This window comes from Eleutherodactylus coqui, chromosome 1 (genome assembly GCF_035609145.1).
Source record: "Eleutherodactylus coqui strain aEleCoq1 chromosome 1, aEleCoq1.hap1, whole genome shotgun sequence".
NCBI lineage: Eukaryota > Metazoa > Chordata > Amphibia > Anura > Eleutherodactylidae > Eleutherodactylus > Eleutherodactylus coqui.
This window is the reverse complement of record NC_089837.1, coordinates 319,704,676-319,727,556: the sequence shown is the minus strand read 5'-3', so window position 1 is coordinate 319,727,556 and position 22,881 is coordinate 319,704,676. Positions and strand designations below refer to the sequence as shown.

The 22,881-nt window shown below is 43.4% G+C and overlaps 1 protein-coding gene across 1 annotated transcript in view; it reads right to left on the bottom strand.

The window, feature by feature from the left end:
- Nucleotides 1-7,825, bottom strand: part of RIMS3 (regulating synaptic membrane exocytosis 3) — a 57,772-nt gene extending 49,947 nt beyond the window's left edge. The window contains exon 1 of the mRNA XM_066592248.1: nucleotides 7,612-7,825. Coding sequence (XP_066448345.1) covers nucleotides 7,612-7,825 — 214 coding nt within the window. The remainder of the gene's footprint in view (nucleotides 1-7,611) is intronic.
- Nucleotides 7,826-22,881: the final 15,056 nt, after the last annotated feature.

The window sequence follows — 22,881 nt, the reverse complement described above, 5'->3', positions numbered from 1 at the left end:
GGGCGGGAACCCCGCATATCTGTCCGTCGTCTTCTAATCTGTGCTGCAGATGTGCCGGCTGGCGTGCTTATGCACATGTACAGAACAGATTATGTTCAGATCCCGCAACCTTTCCGCAATGATGATTGCGGAAGGGTCGCAGGGCAGACAGCTTCCATTGACTTCAATAGAAGCCGTTCGCACAGAAGTCGCACAGAATCACAGCAATCATTTTCCACTCATGTAGAGGAAATCGTGTTTTGCCATAGCCTCCAGATTTCGCAATGCAAATCTGCCCATGTGCAGACGGTCTCAGGCAACATCTGGATATGTCCTATGATGCTGTTGTTCATATTTGAACAGAACCTCGCCATATTCTATATCTTCATTGTATGCCCAAATAGGATCTTCTGAGGAAGGGATGGAAAACCCAGATAATACAGATGCATTTAGTCCCGGAACAGTCTGATTTAGACATTTTTCTATAATGTCTATTATTAATGTCTCCTAATGGCCATTAAATCCCAAACCAATTAGCGAATGGGAGAACTTGAATTGGGCAAGGAGATTAACATTTTGCTGTCTTCTATATTGCAGTAACTATTTAAGAATTATGTCATCTGGTACTTTTACATTTTAATTTATGGAGCAGACCTGCTGTCTGTGGATAACAGAATAGTCCTGTAGATAGCTGTATGCATTGTAAAATACTCTACAATCCTATTTCAATGCATTCTGCTCTGCTGTACCTTATGTGGCAGAAAGCATTGCCTTGAAGCTTGAATCTCATTAGGAAAAATCCAACTGTGATGATGGGTTCTGCAAGATGCAGTACAGTACAATAGTATTGTGAGTGCAGATGAATACTTGTATAGTCTGCTTCTGTATCATGCAGGATTAGGCTGTGTGCTTCTATCTTGGGCTTCTATGCACTAATCACATTTTTGTGAGGTTTCTTTACAAGGCAAGAGCATATGGAAAATAACCACTGTCCAATATAGATTCAGTTTGTTTCTTCTGCGCCAGTGATCGCAGTATTTATGCAAATAACAGGTCTGTGAAGTAGAACAATATAAAGTTCTCCACTTGCGCTTCTCTAATCCTTTTGTTGGAATTATCCAAGCATGTATTGAGCCTGAGTTGATGAAGCTGCCTATGAAAAAGCCATATCAACTAGCGAGGAGATATCTGCACTGTCAATCTAATGACAGCTTTGCACAGATGTAAGTGACAACAGAAGTAGTTTGCTCTGTATTAAGTGTGGCCATCCAGAGAGGAAAATCACAATAAAAGAGAAATGAGATAACATACTGGACCCCCGTCCCCTACACACACAACTACAGAGACAAGATGGGACAAGTTTGGGAATCCATGAACTAATGGCAAATCTATTCAGAGTACAATGCAATTAACATGTGTTAATCAGTTAAAGGGGTTGTTCAAGTTATTTATGTTATATAGTATTGGGCCTCCGTGATATCTAAATATATCTGATAAATATACACACTGCGGCACTGTGGGATATGACCAGAAAGCTTGGTGACGTCCCGTAAAAAACTTTCATGTGGGCATGTAATGTAGCAGCTTTATGGGACTTGTCGGGCCTTCTATTAGCTGCAGTGGTCTAGTGGATAAACAACCCATGTGACCACTGTAGTACTTGTAAATAGAAGGCCGGAGGGAGCAATGAAGCAGTAAGAGGGGAGTATTGTGTTTTTGTACACTGCATCCCCCACTGCCGCCAATAACTTGGACAACTAACCCCCTTAATGCTTTGCAATCCAATTTTGGATTCAGGGTTTCCTAGGGGGCTTCTTTTTTCTGCCATTATACAATGGTGCCATCTGCTGGCTAGAGCCAGTACTACAGTATGTGACATGTTGGAGAGGCCCCCGACAACAGAGCAGCCAGTAATATACAGTAAGAATACCCTGCTGGACATCTTCTGATATTGGGGCTGTACAGCCTTCAATAAGAATGTCTGAAGACATCAGACAGTGGATTGGAAAGGGTTAAAGTACATTTGTCATCAGCAGCATCTTGAAGGAATACTAAAAATTCTAAATTTACAGAAACTTTTCTTTGATGCTATTTTGTCTATTTTTGCTATTTAAACTGAGAAATATATAAAGGAGATCAGCCATTTCCCCAACCTCTTCCTCACTATCCTGTGTGTGTCGTCCTCCTCCACCCTGTCTGCAGTAGGACACAAAGATTGCTAAGGAGCCCATACACATTCAGTAACTGTCAGCCAAATCATTGCCCTATGGCCGAAAGCTGAGAAGCTGTTTCCCCTGACTCAGGGGTGTAGTTATAGAGGTGCAGGGGTAGCAGTTGCTACCGGGCCCTGGAGCCTTAAGGGGCCTAAAGGCCCCTCCATCACATAAGAAGACACCTATATTGTAAACAGCACATGATAGATAGGGAGCCCTCTTACAGATTTTGCATGAGGGCCCAAGAGCTTCTAGTTAGGCCCTATGCAGAGCATTTGGGTAGGCCAAGTGTACTGGTGCTGGCTTATCTATCTCCCAGGGAATAAAAGGATCAAGCGCTGAAATTCAACATCCCTGATCCATCTTTTCTCTAACACAATCTTTCAGGGGGAAGTTGAGCGACTCCCATGCACATTACTAGTTGGAAACACTATTTCATCAGAAAAATTTCATGCAGCATGCTGGAAGCTGAACAGACCCCACTGTAGTCAATGGGATCCATCTGGCATTATTCTGGTGTGGCACGTGCCAAATCCGCTACTTCCAGGATTTTTGGTGTTCCTAAATCAGAGGTGTAGTACCCAAGAGTTGGGGTCCCACAGCACTGCTATTGCTACTTCATGTAAAATGTGTATATATATTTGTAAATGCGTGAAATTATGTGTATATTACTTTAAATGGTCAGTAATGGGTTAAGTTTTGATGTTCCTACCACCTAACACTGAATGACTGTACATAAAACACCCTAACCTGCTAAAATACCTGTCAGTCACCCCTATCAAGCCTGGGACTGGATAGTCAGTTTTCCCCTAGCTCAGAATTGGTGGACAGGATAGGTATAAAAGGTAGAGAATGGGCAGGGTTAGTCAATCTAGTCCAGACCGGGAGGAGCAAGGCAAATATCCATGATAGCCAGTACGGTGGGGAGCTAAACATCCAAAGTGTGAGTACAAAATCAAGTTTATGCTAGAGTGTGAGTAGGAGAGAGAAACAGAAACAACCAGTCTTAAGCCAGCAAGCAAGTCACCAGTTAACCTTTTACAGTCCAAGTCAGCTAACTAAATCTATAGCGAATGATGCACGTGGATTCTGTGATCTAAATAATATCAACGTAATGGGAATGGTGTAACTGTGAGAAAGCACTATCCTAATAAAGTTTGGAATTGTTTTTCATCTAAATTCTGCTTCCTGAAGTGCTTCCCACCACCTACAACAACTGCACTGAGGTACCACACAACACTACAGGAAAGCCAAGACTACTACCCCCATTTTTGGTTTAGTTCTCCACTTTCTGTATTTATTATTTTTGTCCGGAATTAGTCTCTAACCATATATGGACTGGTGTCACAACAAACTAACATCTTCCACTAACCCGACTCCGCGGGTAGCAGGCCATAACAGCTGCCTATCGTTTTATTTTATTTTATTATTTTTACCATTGGTATAGATTGGCCCAATAGACCACCATTTTTGCCTTCTGCTAGGAGGAGCAGTAGAACCAGCATTGACAACCATCTTATTCCCCGCAGCTAGATGCCTCCTAGGTCTGGGTCGCTACAGAGGCAAACAATAGACATTATACCAGAGGCTTGAAAGTAGGTGTGAATGTGGCCTAAGTGTTAACACATGATATAGATGTTGTGTGCAAGTAATATACAAAATCTTATATTGAACATTACAGGACTTCCTCGGTGGAGGGAACACCAAAGTACCACAATGAACATCAGGGAATCTGTGTTTATTTTCTTCTAATGCAGGTACAAGAAGCTTCACTGTATAGTTACAGAATGTGCAGAGACTTTGATGTATATATCTTGCCAATAAAGAGAAGCTGCCTGGATGAGTGTGCCTGCAGCAGAACTAAATAACTAACCCCACATGCTCCAATCCCCAAGATTAGCTCTCACCTTGTCTAAATTGTCATGTCTTTAATGTTTGTTCTTGGTATCAGTCTATACTTGTTGCACCTCTGCAGACTGCATGTTGATAATTAGATTAAGCTGAATGAACATGGACAGGTTGTGTTGCAACTAGTCATGTTGAATGTAACACTATATTTTGAATCTTAAAAGCCACTACAGGGAAATATTTTTTTCATTCATTATGTTACTAGTCCCCCAGTATATATATGTCAGCTATTTCTATCTGAAACGTCCTAGAGTTCCTCTCTTCAGGTGAGTCATGTGATCTCATTCTGACCACTTGAGACTTACTTAGCTTTATGCTCTCTCAAAAAGTCAGTTTTCAGTTAGCATAGCTCCTGTGTGATGGACCCTACCACACAAGCTCTTTAGAGTGGGAAACATAAACTTCTATCATAGTTACTGCTACTGATGATTAAAGGCTCCTGTCATACAGGGGAGATAGTTCAGTCTCCTGACTGTATACCTATAGTCTGTAGCTCATTAGGTGAATACAGAATACAGAAAGTAACGAGACTGTCCTCCAAGCAGGCAGAGATGGTATAGTCTCTAGTTGCTAATGTGATGTGGTGCTGATGCATCAAGTGATTACAAGCACAGAATAGTGCAAGAGAAAGGAGCAAGAAATCTCAGCATCAAGATACTGCCTGATAAGTATCAGACAGGAGGCTCTACTGCATGGAAGTAACTGTAATATACATAGGAGATGTTCAGAGTGTGACAGGCAATCAGGTGAGGGGTGCAGGGATGAAAAAAACGTGTTTTCACTGGAGTAGCCCTTATACATGCCAGTGAAATAGTGTATCTACATTGTTGTGTTATAATTATAAGTAATGAAAAGAAAAAAAATTGATATAAAATGTTAGTCTGATCATAAGGCAGCAGCTATCTTCCACAATTCTACCATTAACAGGCCCATTCATCTCACTCATAATAGCTTTATGGTGAAAATGTTTTAGTAAAAGTCAGAAAGAAGGGGGCATGGCTTGCAACTGTATGGAGCGTACAATACAGAGGCCATATGACCATGTCAGGTGGCCGTATCTATCAACAGTTCTGTAGGGCCAGATCTATATGTACAGCAGAGATACATCACTACCAGGACTGCAGATGACAAAAATGGTGATGCTGTGAATGCATGCTCTGGCAACAGCTTATCACCTGTAAGAACTAAAGAACTGCCAAGATGGAAAGGTTACAACACCTCCATACACATTAGTACTTGGAGGGTTCAGCCAACTATCAGCTAATGCCCATAAGAATAGTCAACTGGACCAGAGATTTGTATCTATCCAATGTTTTGGTTTTTTTTAGGCCAAGGTGAATAGTCAGGACTTCAAAAGCCATCTGCACAAATAGAGTAAAAGCTCCTGACAAAAATAGCTGGCACATCAACTGGAAAGTTCATAGGCAGAACATTATGTGATGAAGACTTGAGTACCTGGGATACATTATTCACTTACATGGTTAGAACAACACGTGACAAAGGAAAAGAATGGGGACATAAAGAGTGACTACATAATCCTCGTCGATCTCTGCACCAATCTCCTTCACCCCTTCCTGACTATTTAGACAGCTATTGGCTATTACATCCAAGTGAGGGATGAATGGAGAGGTGGCCTTGCATGTGCACATCTGTGTATATTAAGGCAACCCTCCAATCCCAGGGACACAATTCGTCCAGGTACCAGAGCGGGCGTTGTATTACCTGCCACCATCCTTTCTTCTCATACTGCTGCCAATCCACTTCTTCCTGGGGCATCTCTTCATTCTTACAACATGGCTCCTGTTACTACTTGATGTGCACTGTGCATCTGTAGTCGGAAACGGCATATTGCTTTCTAATTGGCTAGTGATGCTTATGTGAGCAATACTGGCCAATCTAAACAGTGTGCAATGACTACTAATGCACTACTAGTACTCAGTGTGACCAGTTAATCCAAAAATCACCCTGGCCATTTTGGAAGTATGAAGAAGGACCCAAGGAATAAGAGAATTGGTGGTCAAACCAGGAGAAAGGATGCTACCAGATAATATACCCCCCCCCCCCCCCCCAGCTTCTTACTAAATTTTGTTTCAGGACTGAACGGTTGTTTTAATTCCTCTGGGAGTTACAGAAACAGCCAAGCAAGCATGCAGGCATTTATGGCATATCCTGTGGGTATGATTTAGATGTCTAGAATGGGAATAACCCTTTAAATAAACTCCTTTCATGCATCTTCTTTTAAAATCTGTTGTACCTGACATAAGTCTTTCATAAATATAGTGCGTGTCAATTGCTCTATTTAACACACAAGTGTTCCACTTTCCCTGGGCACTTCATTTAACAAGTCCTATTTTTTTTATAATGCACTGTATATTAAATAGGTTAAAAAATGTTGTGAAACTCTATGCAGCACTTTGCAGCACTACGTAAAGACTACCTTATCCAGAATGTAAGTCATCAGAGTAAGGCCCCTTGTCCACGGCCAGGGATATTCCGCCGCGGGGGGGGGGAGGGGGGTGCCGCTGTCAGTTCTCTGCAGTGAGCCTATCTGACAGATAGGCTCACCCCGGAGAATCGCAACAAATCATGGCATGCCGTGATTTAGATCCCGCGAGCGGAGAATCGCTATGATTCTCCACTCGTGGCCACTGCGGCTGCGCTTTCCATAGCAACCCTATGGAAAGCATTCACTGTGTTACCCACGCCGTGGGTAACGCAATGAACAATTGCCAATGGACAGGCAGCCTAAACTGTGCAGACATTGTGCTAGCCAGGAATGATATGAGATTTCATCTTTAAAATTATTTTTAATTTAAAACTTGTAACTTTTGTGAATGCAGCTATGGACTACAAACAGTCTGTAAATTAGGATCAGTAGATGATAGAGCCTCGTGTGGTGCAGGGTGTAAAGGTAGCAGAATGCAGTCCTAAACTCTAAGTTCAATCTGCTTGTTTCAGGTAGCCGGCTCAAGGTGGACTCAGCCTTCCATCCTTCAGAAAACTGTAAAATGAGTACCCAGCTTGCTGGGGGGTAAAGATAACTGGGGAAGGCAATGGCAAACCACCCTGCAAAAACAGTCTCCCAAGATGTTGTCACCCTAGGAGTCGGTCGTGACTTGGTGGTTGCACCAGGGAACTTTACATTTACCTAGATAATAGACATAGGTAATTTAATGTAGATAATATATTTATAAAGACCCTCAACATTATATGAAAACTTTAAAAGAGAACCTGTCATCAATTTTCTCCAAGGGCAACATCTAGATGGAGTTTTTGTAAAGTCATACAGATGTTGAGCTTGATGATATTTGAACTTAGGATCCCAGCACCTATAAAAAGGACACGCACCTGCACACAAGCACTTTTTTATTTGTAAAACAATTTTTTGTTGATTTTTTTGTAAAAAAAAAATCAGGTTTTGCCAAATCTGCTCAATTTTATTACCTCGCCGATCACAACGAACAACACTATAATTCATATCATAACTGTAATACATTTAAATGGGACTCACCAGGCTGGTTTAATTGCATGGTGCTCTTACTCCACTGGGATAGCCCTACAATTGCCACCATCTTCGCTCCGAGACTGGACCTCCTCTTCTTTGTTGTACCACCAGCTGCATCTGTAGATACTGACGTGCTCTTCTCTAAATTGTACATCTCTCCGCTGATGCTAGAACTGCGGATTACATTTCTTGATGAGGAGCTGGCCTCCCCGTTGAACATTTTGGGGAGGAAAGATCTTCACATATGGAAGAAAGCAAAAAGGAAAGATTAGAAGGGAAATGACATCTCCTATTTACATAGCACAAATTAATATTTGGCCCCGTAACATGGAGAATTGCAATTACATTACATCATAATGCAAAACATAATGTATCGCAATCAAGTGTGGTTTTGCATCATAAGATCAATGTGTTGCAATCTCTGCCCCTTGAATAACAACAACAGCATATCTAAGGGCTAATTACTGAGCTATCCATGGAGAAGGAAAGAGAGCTGATAGATGCATACTTCCAAACAGAGGAAACTGTAACGGCTTCTGTCAATGTTACTGTATTTGTGTGATGTCATGCATTATTTATAGCTGACTGATTTTGGCAGTAGTTTGAATTATCTGTTCTATGCTCTGAAACGGATTATCTTATCTCGAGACGTGTTAAATAAAGTGTGTTATGATGATTTATTGTACGTCTTATCTTTTCTGCAAGAATAAACAGAAGCAAATGAGCAAGGAGCATTCACAATGGAGAACATTTAGAGGAATTGGTGCAGACAACTTACAATGGTGCATGTATGGATACAACATTCATATAGACTGGGCTTCACACCTGTCATACTTGCTGTAATATTTATTTGAAAGCATTGTATATTATTGCTGCAGTTGTTTACACTGCTGCGTGTGTTGCACCTTATTTGTTGAATGACAGTTTTGATACATAACACTTGTTTTATATATTGGGCTGTCATGCAATAATACACTAGCACAGCTATAGGTCTGCATATTCTGTAATGTAGTATAGCTATAGGTGCAATAGTGACTCATAAGCCCCCATGCTACGTTACAGAATAGCAGAATTATATGCATATAGTATGGAGGTATATCATGCTATTTGCACAATCACACTAAACAGCCATACATGACGATAAGGGCTTAGACAGACGAACGGGATATGTCGCAATAATGCAAAAAATTGGACTTGCCGTATCTTGTGCCTGTTTGCGCACCAAAGAGCCCCATAGAGGTCTATGGGAGTTGTGCAAATACACACATCTGCCCACACAGGTATGCCCTGAACTCAGCAAAACCAGCGATTACCAGCAACTCGTTAGTCTAATTAGCCATTTAAATCTGGGTGGGGTAATTTCCCTACCCATGTGAACGTTAAATAAACTCGTTCAATGCACTAAAAAATTGCGCATTATGTTACATACTCATATGTCGAAGCTCTAAAATTCTAAAGTATGAATAGATCCTACACATGCGCTGGAATCTCACATTATCTGTTAGGGCTCATTCAGATGAGTGTAGGCGCAACTGCGCTCGCTTTCCCTACGCCAGCAGTTCAAACTCCATGCCAGAGCGGAGGAGATTGAAAATACCCACAGGAAGATAGGTGCCACCCGATCTTATCCACACATAGTATTCACTTACGTACGGGAAAGATAGGGCAGGTCCCATTTTTTCTCGGCCGTACAATTTCTTGGCCCAAGAAAAGAGCTAGTGAAAACAAAACCACTCAAATCCCAGTGAAATCAGTGGTTTAGTTTTGTCCCGTTATACGGCCACATAAGGAGAGAAAACAACGCTCGTCTGAATCCGCCCCCCAGGTTGTGAGAACTGGTACTGCAAAATTTTTTGCAACAGGATCTAAGACCTTTAAACTAGACCTCACTTGTCCCTTGCCTTTCCCTGCACAGTATGACATAGGGAAGGAAGGAAATTTGGTGCTTTGCCGAATTTAAGAAAATAAGAAATAGCATTTAATGGGATGTTCTTATATGTTGTATAATTCAAGAAGCAAAGTACTAAAAAATTGACTATAAAAGCTAGAATGAATTAAATATTTATGTTATTAATATACTTTTACTTTTTTAACCCTCTATATTTATGTTTTTCTTTTTCCAGGCAGGGGCGTAACTATAGAGGATGCAGGGGATGGGGTTGCACCCGGACCCATGAGCCTGAGGGGGCCCATAAGGCCTCTCTTCTCCATATAGGGAGCCCAGTACTATGAATAAAGCATTATAGTTGGGGGCCCCGTTTTGCATTGGGACCCAGGAGCTCAAGTTACGCCTCTGATTCCAGGCATAACAGATAAACTCAATCCCAGGAAATAAACCGCACTGTCTCTCGACTGGTATCATGGAGCTCTTACTGCACTGAAGTCTGACTCTTCTCATTGCATTTGTGGCACCTCATTTGCTCACACCGAAGCATTCATTTGCTAAGCAGCAGGGATGTCAGTGCAGTCTTACCATTTTCAAAGGAATCATGCAAAAAAAAAAAAAGTTTGTGTGTTGTATCTACAAGTTTAGCTTTCTGACACTAAGATGTTTACCTGTTTTTTTTTGCTTGATGTCCTATAATCATAGGACTCTTGCTAATTCCAAATTACTTTTTGACCCTACTATTTAGTCAATTGTGACCTTGACTGGAGTATTCATAAAATTTGTGATTGTTTTCTAAAATTGTTGTTTATAATAATCCCATGTATTGCCCAATAATCAGCTTTTGTTAATGTTTCGGGTTTTTTCTTCTTTGGTAGAATTAGGCCTCATGTCCACGGGACATGAGGGCTGAAAATAAGAATTACACACCTCTCCGCACGATCCGGATCTTCCCTTCTTCACGGCCTGATCTTCTCTCCGCCGCGGCCGGATCTTCTTTCTTTGGCCCGGCGGATGTGTTCAGCACGCCGGCTGCGTGCCGCGCGCACGCGCCGGGCACATCCACCGGGCCGAAGAAAGAAGATCCGGCCGCAAAGAAGGGAAGAACCGCATTGTCCAGAGCAGGTGAGTTTAATTCTGGTACGGGTGTTCCGCGGATCCGGACGGCTTCCATAGGCTTCAATAGAAGCCTGCGGGAGCCGTCCCCTCGGGAGACCCGCACTAAGGCCTCATGTCCACGGGGAAAATCAGGCTCACTACGGTTTCTCCATGGAGAATCCATAGCGGGTCCCTCCTGCCCCGCGGACATGAGTGCTGAAAATAAGAATAAACCAGGCAGGTCTTCTCTTCTTCACGGCGGGATCTTCTTTCTTCGGCCGACGGATGTCCTCGTCACGCCGGCAGCGTGCCGCACGCATGCGCCGGGCACATCCGCCGGGCCAAAGAAAGAAGATTGGGCGTGAAGAAGAAAAGACCTGCCAGGTCAGCTGCGGGTAAGTTATTCTTATTTTAGGTCTCCCGCGGATCCGGACGGCTTCCATAGGCTTCAATAGAAGCTTGCAGGAGCCGTCCCCGTGGGAGACCTGCAAGAAAATGGAGCATGTCACTTTTTTTTCATGCTCCATTTTTTTAATTCACTTTTATTGACCATCCGCGGGTATTTGTCTACCCGCGGGTGGTCAATGCATCCCTATGGGATGCGGATCCGCATGCGGGTGATCCGCTGCGGATTTAAAATCATATTTTGCCCGTGGACATGAGGCCTTAAATGGAGCATGTCCGGATTTTTTCCTGCACGCGGGACCCGCGCCTGCAGGGAAAAATGACATCCGCAGGTATTTAACTACCTGCGGGTGTCTAATGCATCCCTATGCGGCGAGGATCCGCGTGCAGGAAAAACGATGCGGATTGTAATTCTGAATTTGCCCGTGGACATGAGGCCTTACGCCTCATATCCACGGGGGAAAAAAGAATTAAAATCCGCAGCGCTTTTCCCGCAAGCAGATCCGCGCCCCATAGGAATGCACTGACCACCCGCGGGTAGATAAATACCTGCAGATGGTATTTAAAAGTGAATTAAAAAATTTCTGGAGCATGAAAAAAAATGGACATGCTCTATTTTAGTGCGGATCACGCGTGCGGGAGCTCATAGAGCACATAGCTCAATTGATCTCCCGCATGAAAAATAAAAGACAATTACAGTGCATCCGCACCCCAAATCCGCGTTACAAATCCGCAGCGGATCTGATTTTCCCCCTGGACATGAGGCCTTACTCTGCCAGGACACAACACAAGATGCAGAACTATAGAATTCCACATCAAAATCTTCCGGTCCAACTGCAGATTTTGTTACAGAATTGCAGACAGATTTAGGGCAAAAACACATGGGCATGTTTTCTTCCTTTATATGGCCATGATAATCACGACTGTATCACGGGACCAAATGAAACCACTGATCTCAATGGAGTTCTGTGGTTTCGTTTTCACTAATTCTTTTCTCAGCCGTGAATACTACAGCCGAGAAAAGATTGGACAAGTGTGCATTTTCGTCCTTGAAGCAATTTTCAATTCCACATCAAAATCTGCAGGTAGCCTTGCAGTGCGTTCTGTAGGCTAATTCCCTCCAAGTGAAGGGCCTCTTACAGGAAAGAAATGCAGTATCATCAGACCATCAGAAAGTGACATCTAATGTAATGGGAACTATTACTAGTGTGAACAGAGCCTTAAGTTTCCCACGAGCGTATTCACAAAATACATGTGACAGCGCAACGTTTTTGCACCGTAAACATCACATTATTGTGTTCGTATCTGCGCATGTCACTGTACTTTTTGTGTTGACTGGGACCATTCACATGGGATACAGTTGGATCCCAAAATAAAAGGCTATTTAGCCTAATTAGTCCTCGCTGTGTTCTTTTATGGCAAAATCCCACAGGATTTTGTGCAAGCACGTGGGTCTCAAGAGCGCATTTGCACCCCACCCCATACACTCCTATGGGGCCTTTGGTGCACTAATGCACACTAAAAACATGTGTTTTTCAAAAACACACATGCATTTTTCATTTTACATCACTAAGAATAATTAATAGAGTTGAGCGAACATGCTCGTCTGAGCTTGATGCTCGTTCGAGTATTAGCATACTCGATGGTGCTCGTTACTCGAGCGAGTACCATGCCGTGTTTGACCTTTCCCCGTTTGACCCCTCGCCGCATTACCACTTCCTGCTGTGACGTGCCAGCGAGCGCACTTCCACAGCAGTATGTGGCTGGGGGGGAGGGGGTGGGAGGAGAGAGAGGGAAAAAAAGGTCGGCACCCGGCAGGTCCAATACAAAAATGCTCGGGTCTCCCATTGACTTCAATGGGGTTCGTTACTCGAGTAGAGCTCTCGAATATTACGAAAAGCTTGACTCGAATAACGAGCACCCGAGCATAAATTATTTTTACAGGAGCATAAATTATTTTTACAGGAGCAAACAATAGCAAGGACAATGATTTTTGACATCTCTCATTTGCACTTTCAGTGCAATTCCTGCTTTTTCCACCTTGGTTGTATGTATGTGCCCTATACGTCATTACTCGTGTGGATGTGAGATATTTCCATACCACCTTCCTCATAATCTCTTAACAGTTTTCTCTCCTCAACCCACTGTACCAACGCCTTGCACATTTGAACTGTGTGGGAGCCTCAGCCTCAGCCCTTCCAACTGCACTCCTTGTCTGCCAGCTGCATACTGCAGTCCGCAACGTTGTAGAGATTGGTCAAGGATAGAAATCAGAAATTGCATTTAATGTGCTGTGAATGTTAAGTATCACTGCTACAACTTTAAAAACATTCCATCAATGATAAATAGAACACAACATAAACAACACAAACCAGTGGTGGCGAACCTATGGCATGCGTGCCAGAGGCCCCACGCAGAGCCCTCCCTGCTGGCACGCGTCACCATCGGCCGCTCACCACATTAGTGAATGCCTGCAGGGGCCGCGGCTCCCCTGTCAGCATTCACTCATCAGCGCGCTGCCATCAGCGCTGCTATCTGCGCTGATCCCGGCGCACACTGTGATGTCAGTGTGCAGCCGGGATCCTCCTCCCCCATCCCCATCACCGTCTCCTACTTGGTTCCGTGAGAGCAGGGGGAGGAGGCATCTGGCAGCACACTGACGTCAGTGTGCACCACGATCGGGCAGAAGAGGAGCGGCACTTCCACGAGGAGGAGGGGTAAATATGTGGGTCCCACGGGTGGGCATTATCACCGCTGGGGGACTGCTTGGGCGGGCATTATCACTGCTGGGGGACCACTGGGGGGGGGGGCAATAGCACTGCTGGTGGACCGCTGGGGGAGGGGGGGCATTATTACTGCTGGGGGACCGCTGGGGGAAGGGAGGCATTATCACTGCTGGGGGACCACTGTGAGGGCATTATCACTGTTGGGGGACCGCTGGGGGAGGCGGGGCATTATCACTGCTGGGGGACCACTGGGGGGGGCATTATCACTGCTGGGGCACTGCTGGGGGGGGATTATCATTGCTGGGGGACCGCTGGGGGGGGGGGGGCATTATGACTGCTGGGGGACCGCTGGGGCGGGGGTTGGCATTATTACTGCTGGGGGGACCGCTGGGGGGCATTATTACTGCTGGGGGTATTGCTGGAGGGACATTATTACTGGTGGGGGAATTTTTACTGCTGGGGGAGTGTGGGGGGGGGGGCATTATTACTGCTGGGGGCTGTCACTATTATTACTGCTGTGGGGGGTGTCACTATTATTACTGCTGGGGGGCCACTGGGGGGTGTCACTATTTTTACTGCTGGGGGCTGCTGGGGGGTGTCACTATTATTACTGCTGGGGGGGGTGTCACTATTATTACTGCTGGAGAGGGGTCTCACTATTATTACTGCTGGGGGGCCACTGGGGGGTGTCACTATTTTTACTGCTGGGGGCTGCTGGGGGGTGTCACTATTATTACTGCTGGGGGGTGTCACTATTATTACTACTGGGGGGCCGCTCTGGGGGGTGTCACTATTATTACTGCTGGGGGAGGGTCACTATTATACTGGGGGCCGCTGTGGGATGTCAATATTATTGCTGGGGTGTCACTATTATGGCTGGGGTGTCGCTGTTATTGCTGGGGTATGTTTACATGTGGCGGAAATGGGCAGGGCTGTTTCAAAATAGACAGCGTGCAGATTTTAACTGCTTTTTGGATGTAGAAATGCTGCAGAATTTTCCACAGAAATTTCCACTGAGGACATTCTGCAGTATTTCCGCATCCAAAAAGCAGTTAAAATCTGCACCCTGTCTATCTTGAAGCCGCCCTGTCCTTTTTAGAACGACACGGGTAAAATCATCCATCGTGATAAGCCCTGCTCCCTGATGTGTTGGCACTTTGCGATAAATAAGTGGGTTTTGGGTTGCAGTTTGGGCACTCGGTCTGTAAAAGGTTCGCCATCACTGTGCTATGATTCTCAGGGCTTAGATACCAGAAATGTATATTAGCATAAAAACAAAAATTGGGACCCTGCCCAATGGCTTAAAGAAAAGAACCAATTTTTAGGTCTTGACACCATTCCCCTTTAAAGTGAGCCTCCAATCCCAGGGCAAAATTTGACTTGAGATCAGTGTGACATGTAATATTACCTCCCACCCTCAATTTGTGCAAGTGTGCCATGGATCCACCGATTCCTGGTGCTCCTCTTTGGTCTTCCAAGATGACCAGAAAATTCCTCTCACTACCAATACATTTCTTGAAAAACTGAATGAGGCCCCAGGGACCAGCAGACCAGCAACCATGAAGGAAGGCAGGTAATATCACTCCTTTGTTCTGGTACAGGATACATTTTGTCCCCTTTACTGGGACTATAAAGTATTGTAATATAGTTAGCAAGTATCCTAAAAGGAAACAGCTAGAATTCTCATAAAGTAGAAAGAGCAAGTGTAACTACAACTATATGCTGTGCGCAGGTACTATTCACCATAAAGAGGTGAAGAGGGATGAGAGAGCTCAGATTGTTACACATATTTTCATTTTTTTGCATTGTTTATTTTATCATATCTGGTTGGGTAGTAGGGTTATGAAATGCTGAGGGCACAGGTGGTAATTTAGAGCTTTGGCTATCATCAACGGTGAACGAATTCTAGTATGCAGTAACCTAAAGTCTCAGCAGCCTGTCAGACCGTAAGCTAACCCCAGAGATAAGCGGCATCACAGTGTCTCCATGCACTGCTGAAATAACATGCATTATATTTAATCTGTGCAGCAAAGGACATAAGTGACAAATGACACTGAAGAATTGCCACAGTCCTATGGACATCTGGCAGGGATGTACTCAATGGACACAAGGTGGTGCATTTCATGTGTCTTATCACCACTTCCAGTACAGGCTTTCAAGAAAGATAGCACTTTGGACCAGCAATAGATCATGTATGGAGTTTTCGTCCTTCTTTCAGTTTATCTGTTTGACAAACAGTAATGGGCAACAACCTTACAGGACCCATGAGTAGTTTTGTTTGTTCCTTGGTGATATATTTAATGCATAGCATTATTATTCACTGTTGATAAGACATAAGGAGAAAGAAATCACTTATGTTTTTCTGATGTATTGCTTTATACCATGTCACAGCTTTTAGTGAATATGACAGGGTAACCAAAAAAACAGGAATGTTCTTCTGATGGACCGGGCATTACTAGTACAGGCTTCCGTTACTGGGTGGATGTCTGCGGAACACTTCTGAGGCGGTATGCCAGACGACATTGTTAGGGAAGGTTGCATTCGGCTTAAGTGATTTTTTTCAACAAGTTGTTCAGTTTTTCACCTGTTTTCTGATGGCCGATTCATACAAAAACTTGCAGCTGTAAAAAATTTTTCTTTCCTTTTCCACTGCTTAAAGTTGCGCAGAGCGAAATCGGGTGAATACGGAGGGTGAGGCAAGGGTGTCATGCCATTTTTCGTTAATTACGTAACACTCAGCACTATGAGGGCAAACAGGGGACTGGTTCTTCTATCATGACAGCACAGCTTTGACGAAAAACTGCATGACATACTTGCCTGACCTTCCGTATTCACCCAATCTCGCTTTGTGCAACTGTTTTTTACAAGTCTTATGAAGAATTGTAAAGGAAACAATATTTCACAGCTGAACACTGTTCATATGAATCAGCCATCACAAAATAGGCAAAAAAATGACCGTGTTCAAAAAAAAAAATCACTGGAGCCGAACGCAACCTTTCCCAAAAATATTAACCGGCATACCGCCTCAGAAGGAGTGCGCGGGCATTCAACTGGTAACAGAAGCCTGTACTAGTAATGCCCCATCCATCAGAAGAAGATTCCTGTTTCTTTTGGGTACCCTGTCACATTGTAACAGAAACATATGTTATAGGAAGCCCATTTAGACTGTCACAGCAAAAACCAACATATGTCACAATGTGTTACTACTGACCAATGGTTGTTGTTAGGATGTTGGGAAACACATAGGCACAACAGGAAAAAGATGTTAGGATGAACCTTCAGGTACTATGTATTATGCAGCTGGAGACACTTGTCACCTTTCATGTAGATCACCTATATATTATATGTGACTACCCAATTTAGAAGGAGAAGTTGCACATGTACTTTTCACCTGTCTGTCAGATGATTGAGGTAGCATCTGCAAATTAACACCCAATGTCCCTGTCAGATCTACGGACCTGCTATTCCACCAATAAATCACATGTATCCATGAGTTGTCAGGGTCTCAGGCAGGATCACCAGTGAGTAATGGTGGCATTGATAAGATGCAATCTGTCATGATCACACACAAAAAGAGAGCAAATTACAGACACACAATGGATCGATAAACATTAGGATGAGATTGATCTGTCTGACCGTAGGTGCTCATTACAGCTCAAGTCTCGGAGGTTGGATGTATTTTGGGGAGGCTGGATGTGACAGTCTACCACCTCCTGTCCTCCCGTATATACTGTGTCATGTGATCCAGGCACTGCTGCAGTTTACATATCAGTATTCAGTATGCAGCGCTCATGTACTTTCTGAGCCCACCTGCTTCTAGATGAAAGTGTGAACATGATGCAGAAGTAGTTACAGAATGCATTATAAAGCGATCCCATGCTGACCTGTAGATTCTCACCATTAGGCTATTTTGGCAGGAATGACTCAAGATGCAACATATTATACAGCAGGTTAATGGATTACTCTGGGATATGGCGCAGAAGGTATTGAATAAGGTGTATTAGGCACACTGAATAAGACTGCCATTTAAAAAGCCTCCTATTTCTAAAAGGGCAACGGTATCCCTTATTTTTAGAGTAGACATGACATTAGCATCCTCACATTGATGTGAGACACAGCTGGATACAATGGTGTGCCTTAAAGAAAAGGGTCATTGTATTAGAAGGGCCCTGCAAAAAATGAGAAGTGATTAATTTCTGTAGCTCTGTGCAAGGGATCGATGAAATTGAGCAACTTTGTGCTCTATTGATAGGAGCCTACTGTGAGACCAATTATACAGGCGTCTTAGGAGGAAGGTGGCAAGGGGGCATTCCTTATTAAAGTGGCCACAGGTAGTTATAATTCAACACATACTCTATGCTATTTTGCCCATATCGAAAAAGGCAGAATCTGTGCATAAAACTTTCACATTTGCTATGTATTCCTCTCCTTTGCGATGATCTAATGGTATGCCTATAAGATAACATAATGAGTATGCCAGGATGCATTTACATAGGGTGGCATGAATATGCCAGGATGCATTTACATAGGGTGGCATGAATATGCCAGGATGCATTTACAGTATAGTCAGAAGCACAATGCTATCAGCCATTGTAAGAATACAACATGGATATCTGCAGTAATACAGGGAGCTGCATATAGTAGTAGGAGCAGTGTGAGCAGCTGGCAGACAGCCCTACAGACAGGTGCATACATACATACATACATACATACACAGCATACAGGACAGACATGGCATTTCCCAGCCACGCTCCTTACCAGCTGGCAGGCAGAGTCTTGGTGCCAGGGAGGCGTGGAGAAGAACTGGCTGAAGAAAAAGGCAAAGAGATCGCCCAACTTTGCCTGCTTCCCTCCCTTTCCCCAGCGACCAGACGGCAGGCTGCTGTGGGCATGGAAGGAGGGCTGCAGCATGGAGCAGGGCCGGCCGATGGCAAGTGAGAGACGGAAGCACAAGGAGCTCTTAATCTTCAAGGGTTTCTGGAGAGATACTGAGGGAGCGCCTGCAAGATTGGTTGCTAAAGCGTCTCCATGGCAACCGCACTGACCCACTTCTGCGGTAGCCAAAAGCTGGAATGGAGATGCCTCATTAACCGCCTCATTGCTGTACGAGCCTTCAGTACATGATGCTGCTGCAGTCCAGGGAGAGAGGGGTTAAGGAAGTCAACCATCAGAATTTATAAAGTGCATTGCCCTAAATTCCATAGGGGCCACCATGATGACATCCATTGCTTTACTAGAAATGAGTTCAGTAAGTGTGGAGAACAGTAGTAAGGAAGCAGCCTGGATTCAGAGAAAATGGGCAGCCGACAGTCTGCGGGCTGTGAGGATGTGGCTTCACCCCATAGTCACATAGTCATACGCATAACTCACTTTCCAGCGCAACAGATGGCCATTTTTCATTTTTCCCAAAAAGTTACCACTATTTCTAATGTATTAAATGACTTCAGGCCATTGATGTCCCACTGCCAGTAAACAGGGATGCCACCACGTACCCTCCTCGCTCACTTTCAAAAACTTACTATGAGCGGCAGAAATTTGAATAAAGTTGCTTTTTTTGTGTAAAATAGTTTTGCAGACCACTTTTTTAGACCACTTGTTTGCATGTGTTATAACCTGGGGTGCATGCATGGGAAGTACATAGACCAGCCATTACATTAACCCCTTAGTGATGGCCAATATATCTTTTGACTAAGGCAGTGGCTTTAACAGACTACTGACAGCCAGGCTCCTGCTCTAACTGCCAAGAGAAGAGAAACCTCAGATTCTAGTAGTTTAACCCCTTACATGCCACAATCAATAGCAACTGCAGCATGTAGGCAGATGATAGTGGGAGAAACTCTTTTTGTCTATCATTGGTATTCTGAAATGCAATCGCAAGGTACCAATGGGTTCCCATGACAGGTGGAAGCCTGACAAAAGCCTCCATGCCTGCTATGTAACTTAGCCTATTACAGGCAGCGTCTAATATGCTAATGTCATAGGCTTAGAAAAATGCACTACATAAGTATTGCAGTGTACAATCCTTAAGATTGAATGACTACATCTTCAAGGAACCTTCAAGGACTACAAAATACTGTCAAAGAAAGTTCAAGAAAGTTTGATTTAAGGGAAAAAAATTGGTTTAAAAAAATGTGTATTTTTCTCCACAAAAACCCACATTAAATGGATAAAATACCAAAAACACTGTTTTTAAAAACCAACACATTACCACAATCATAACAACACAGACAATGAAAATATTTTGGTAGTTATCACGCATGGTGAATGCCGTAAAAATCATTTAATAGACTAACGCCAGAATTGATATTTTTCTTTTATTTGTCTTCCAAAAAATGTAATAAAAAGCAATCCAAAAGTTACATGTATCTCAACAATGGTACCAACAAAAATTACAACTGTTCCTGCAAAAAACAACACCTCATATAGCTCTACTGCTAGAAAAATATAAATGTTATGGGCCTTAGAATAGGATGATGCAGATTCAATTGCTTTTCTTTAAAAACATATATTTTGTGTGCAAAAGCAGCAGATTCATCGATGATGTGCTTATCATATGGGATGGAGATAGGGCACTTTCTGAGGAGTTTGTATCCACTTTGACTAACAATCTCATTGGTATGTTATTTACCTGTGATTTCCATGAAAAGCATATTCACTTTTAAGAATTGGACATCTCACTGGACGAGAATAAATGGTTTCAAACCAACATCCATATAAAGCCCACAGCAACAATCAACCTGTTCACTGGGATAGTTGGTTTCCCCCCTCACTCAGGAGGGGCATTCCAGTGGGGCAATATTCATGAGCAAGAAGAAACTGCTCAGATGAAACATTCTTCCAAAGGGAATGTTTTGTTCATGAGGTTTTGCAGGAGGGGCAAATTTTTTAGGTAAGCATATAAAAGAGCTAAAACTGAGACTCATTCAAGCTTACTTATGACTAGGACTAACACAGCAAGAAGTGATATATATTCCTATATAGGAACCTATGTCAGCTATACTCATCACAATATCATGATGAAATATTAACATCCGATTGTGTACTGATATGAGAAGGAAAAAAAATACTGACCATAATACTGCCATGTGAAAATAGTCCAAGGGCTTATCCAGATGAGCGTATTTTACATCAGTAAACCAGGAGTGCGTCCAAAATACGGAAGACATGCAAATCTTTCCATTATACTTTCTCTCCACCCCTGGTTTTGGCTCATATAATACTGATGTAAAGTACGCTAGTCTGAATAAGTTTTAAATATGTACTTACTGATAGTGCCAATGACATAATTATTTGTAAATGCATCACTGCAAGTGCCTGATTGAAAACTGGTGCTGTACTGTGAAAAGAGTGCCAGTGATGGGAATACTGATCCAGTAGCCATAGCTTCATCTGCACGGCTAGGGGGCTTGTATACATGTATGAAATGGCAATAATGAATTTCTAAGGGTTTTCTGGGACTATAATATTGATAGCCTATCCCCAGTATTTCGACGGAAAAATAAAAAAGCAGCTAACAGCTCTGAAAAGGACTTCTTAGAAACAGTGGCTCAGCTCTAGTAACCTCTAAATAGTGCAGCCATCATGTCATTGTGGTAACTGCAATAGGACATGTGTAAAAAGATAAAAATACAAATTTTGGTTTACTGCATCATGGCCAATCTACCATGTTTCCCCGATAGTAAGACCTACACCAATTTTCGGGAGAGGCTTGAAATATAAGCCCTCCCCTGAAAATAAGCCCTAGCTAAGCTACATGTTTAAAAACCCCAAACAATACTCGCCTACCGCCGGCGTTACGGTCCTTGTGCTGGTCTTCGTCGCTGCTGCAGGATGCTGCATCCTCCTTCAAGCCGACAGAGCAGTACTTCCTGGAAACAGGGTTTGAATACCCCGCCTCTAGGAAGCTAATGCTCTTACTGGTTAATCGAGCGCTGCATCAGCCAATGAAGATTTCTTATATCTACTACTCATCTCTGCACACTTTCCATCCTGCCATTACCCCAATGCCCCTGACTATGTCTGAAAGTGCCCCATAAAGTAATACTACTTGCATGCAGTAATAATTCACCCATATTGACCCTTTTAACGCTATTGTCTTTTACCCCCCTCCTCTTGCTGCTGCTTGTATCTTAGGCTGGGTGTACTACCACATACAGCAGTTATAAACACTGTCTTAGGAGACTGAGGGTGGATTCAAACAAGCGTGTGCGCAACTATGCTTGGCGACATGGAGTGTAGTTGCGCTTGAACAAGGGGAATCCCTTCCCCTTTGACGGCTTTTCAAACTCTGCGCCAGAGTGAAGGAGTTTGAAAATAACCGTGGGAAGATAGATGCCGCCCGATCTTTCCCACACATAGTATTCACTACGTGCGGGAAGATGGGACAGGTTGTATCTTTTCTCACCTGTACAATTAATGGGCAAGAATCCCAATAGTGATAGCGAAACCACTGAAATTCTATTGAAATCAGTGGTTTCGTTTTGTCCCATTAAGCGTCCGTGATTATCATGGCCACATAAGGGGAATAATACACGTTCATCCGAATAAGCTCTCATATCTGCTTTGTAAATGTTTGTGTGTTTTACTAAGTTTGGAGATTAATGCACACAGCCTATGGTATTTGGGTCATGGTCCCAGCTACACATAGATAGATGTGTGCACCCATCTTCAAGGACTTTAAATCACCTTCCCACATGCAGGACCCGCTGCGGAATTTCTCTTTGCGGAATCGCAGTGGAAATTCCGCAACATATACAGGGCAAGCCATGTGGAGGGAATTTGAAAAAAATCTCCTTCACATGGAGTGGATATGTTCTGCAACAAATCTGCAGCATTTTCGTAAAACGCTGTGGATTCTGAATCAACAGCATATCTATTTATGCTGCGGAATCACACAGATGAATTCAACTCTTAAAATGCAAGGGTTGAATTCCATAGCTGTTCCACAAGTGAAAATGAGGTCAAATCCGCACCATTTGATGAACTGCTATGAGTACCCACAGCGATTCCACTATGTAAGAAGGTAGCCTTAGAGCACCTTAGTGCCTTCCAGCAGATCCATCAATTAGCAGTCCACACAAAAATCTAAGTATTCAGCTTGTAGGCAGGGTCAGTAGAGGGAAAAAATGATTTTTTTCTTCACAAACACAGTTGTTCTTTATA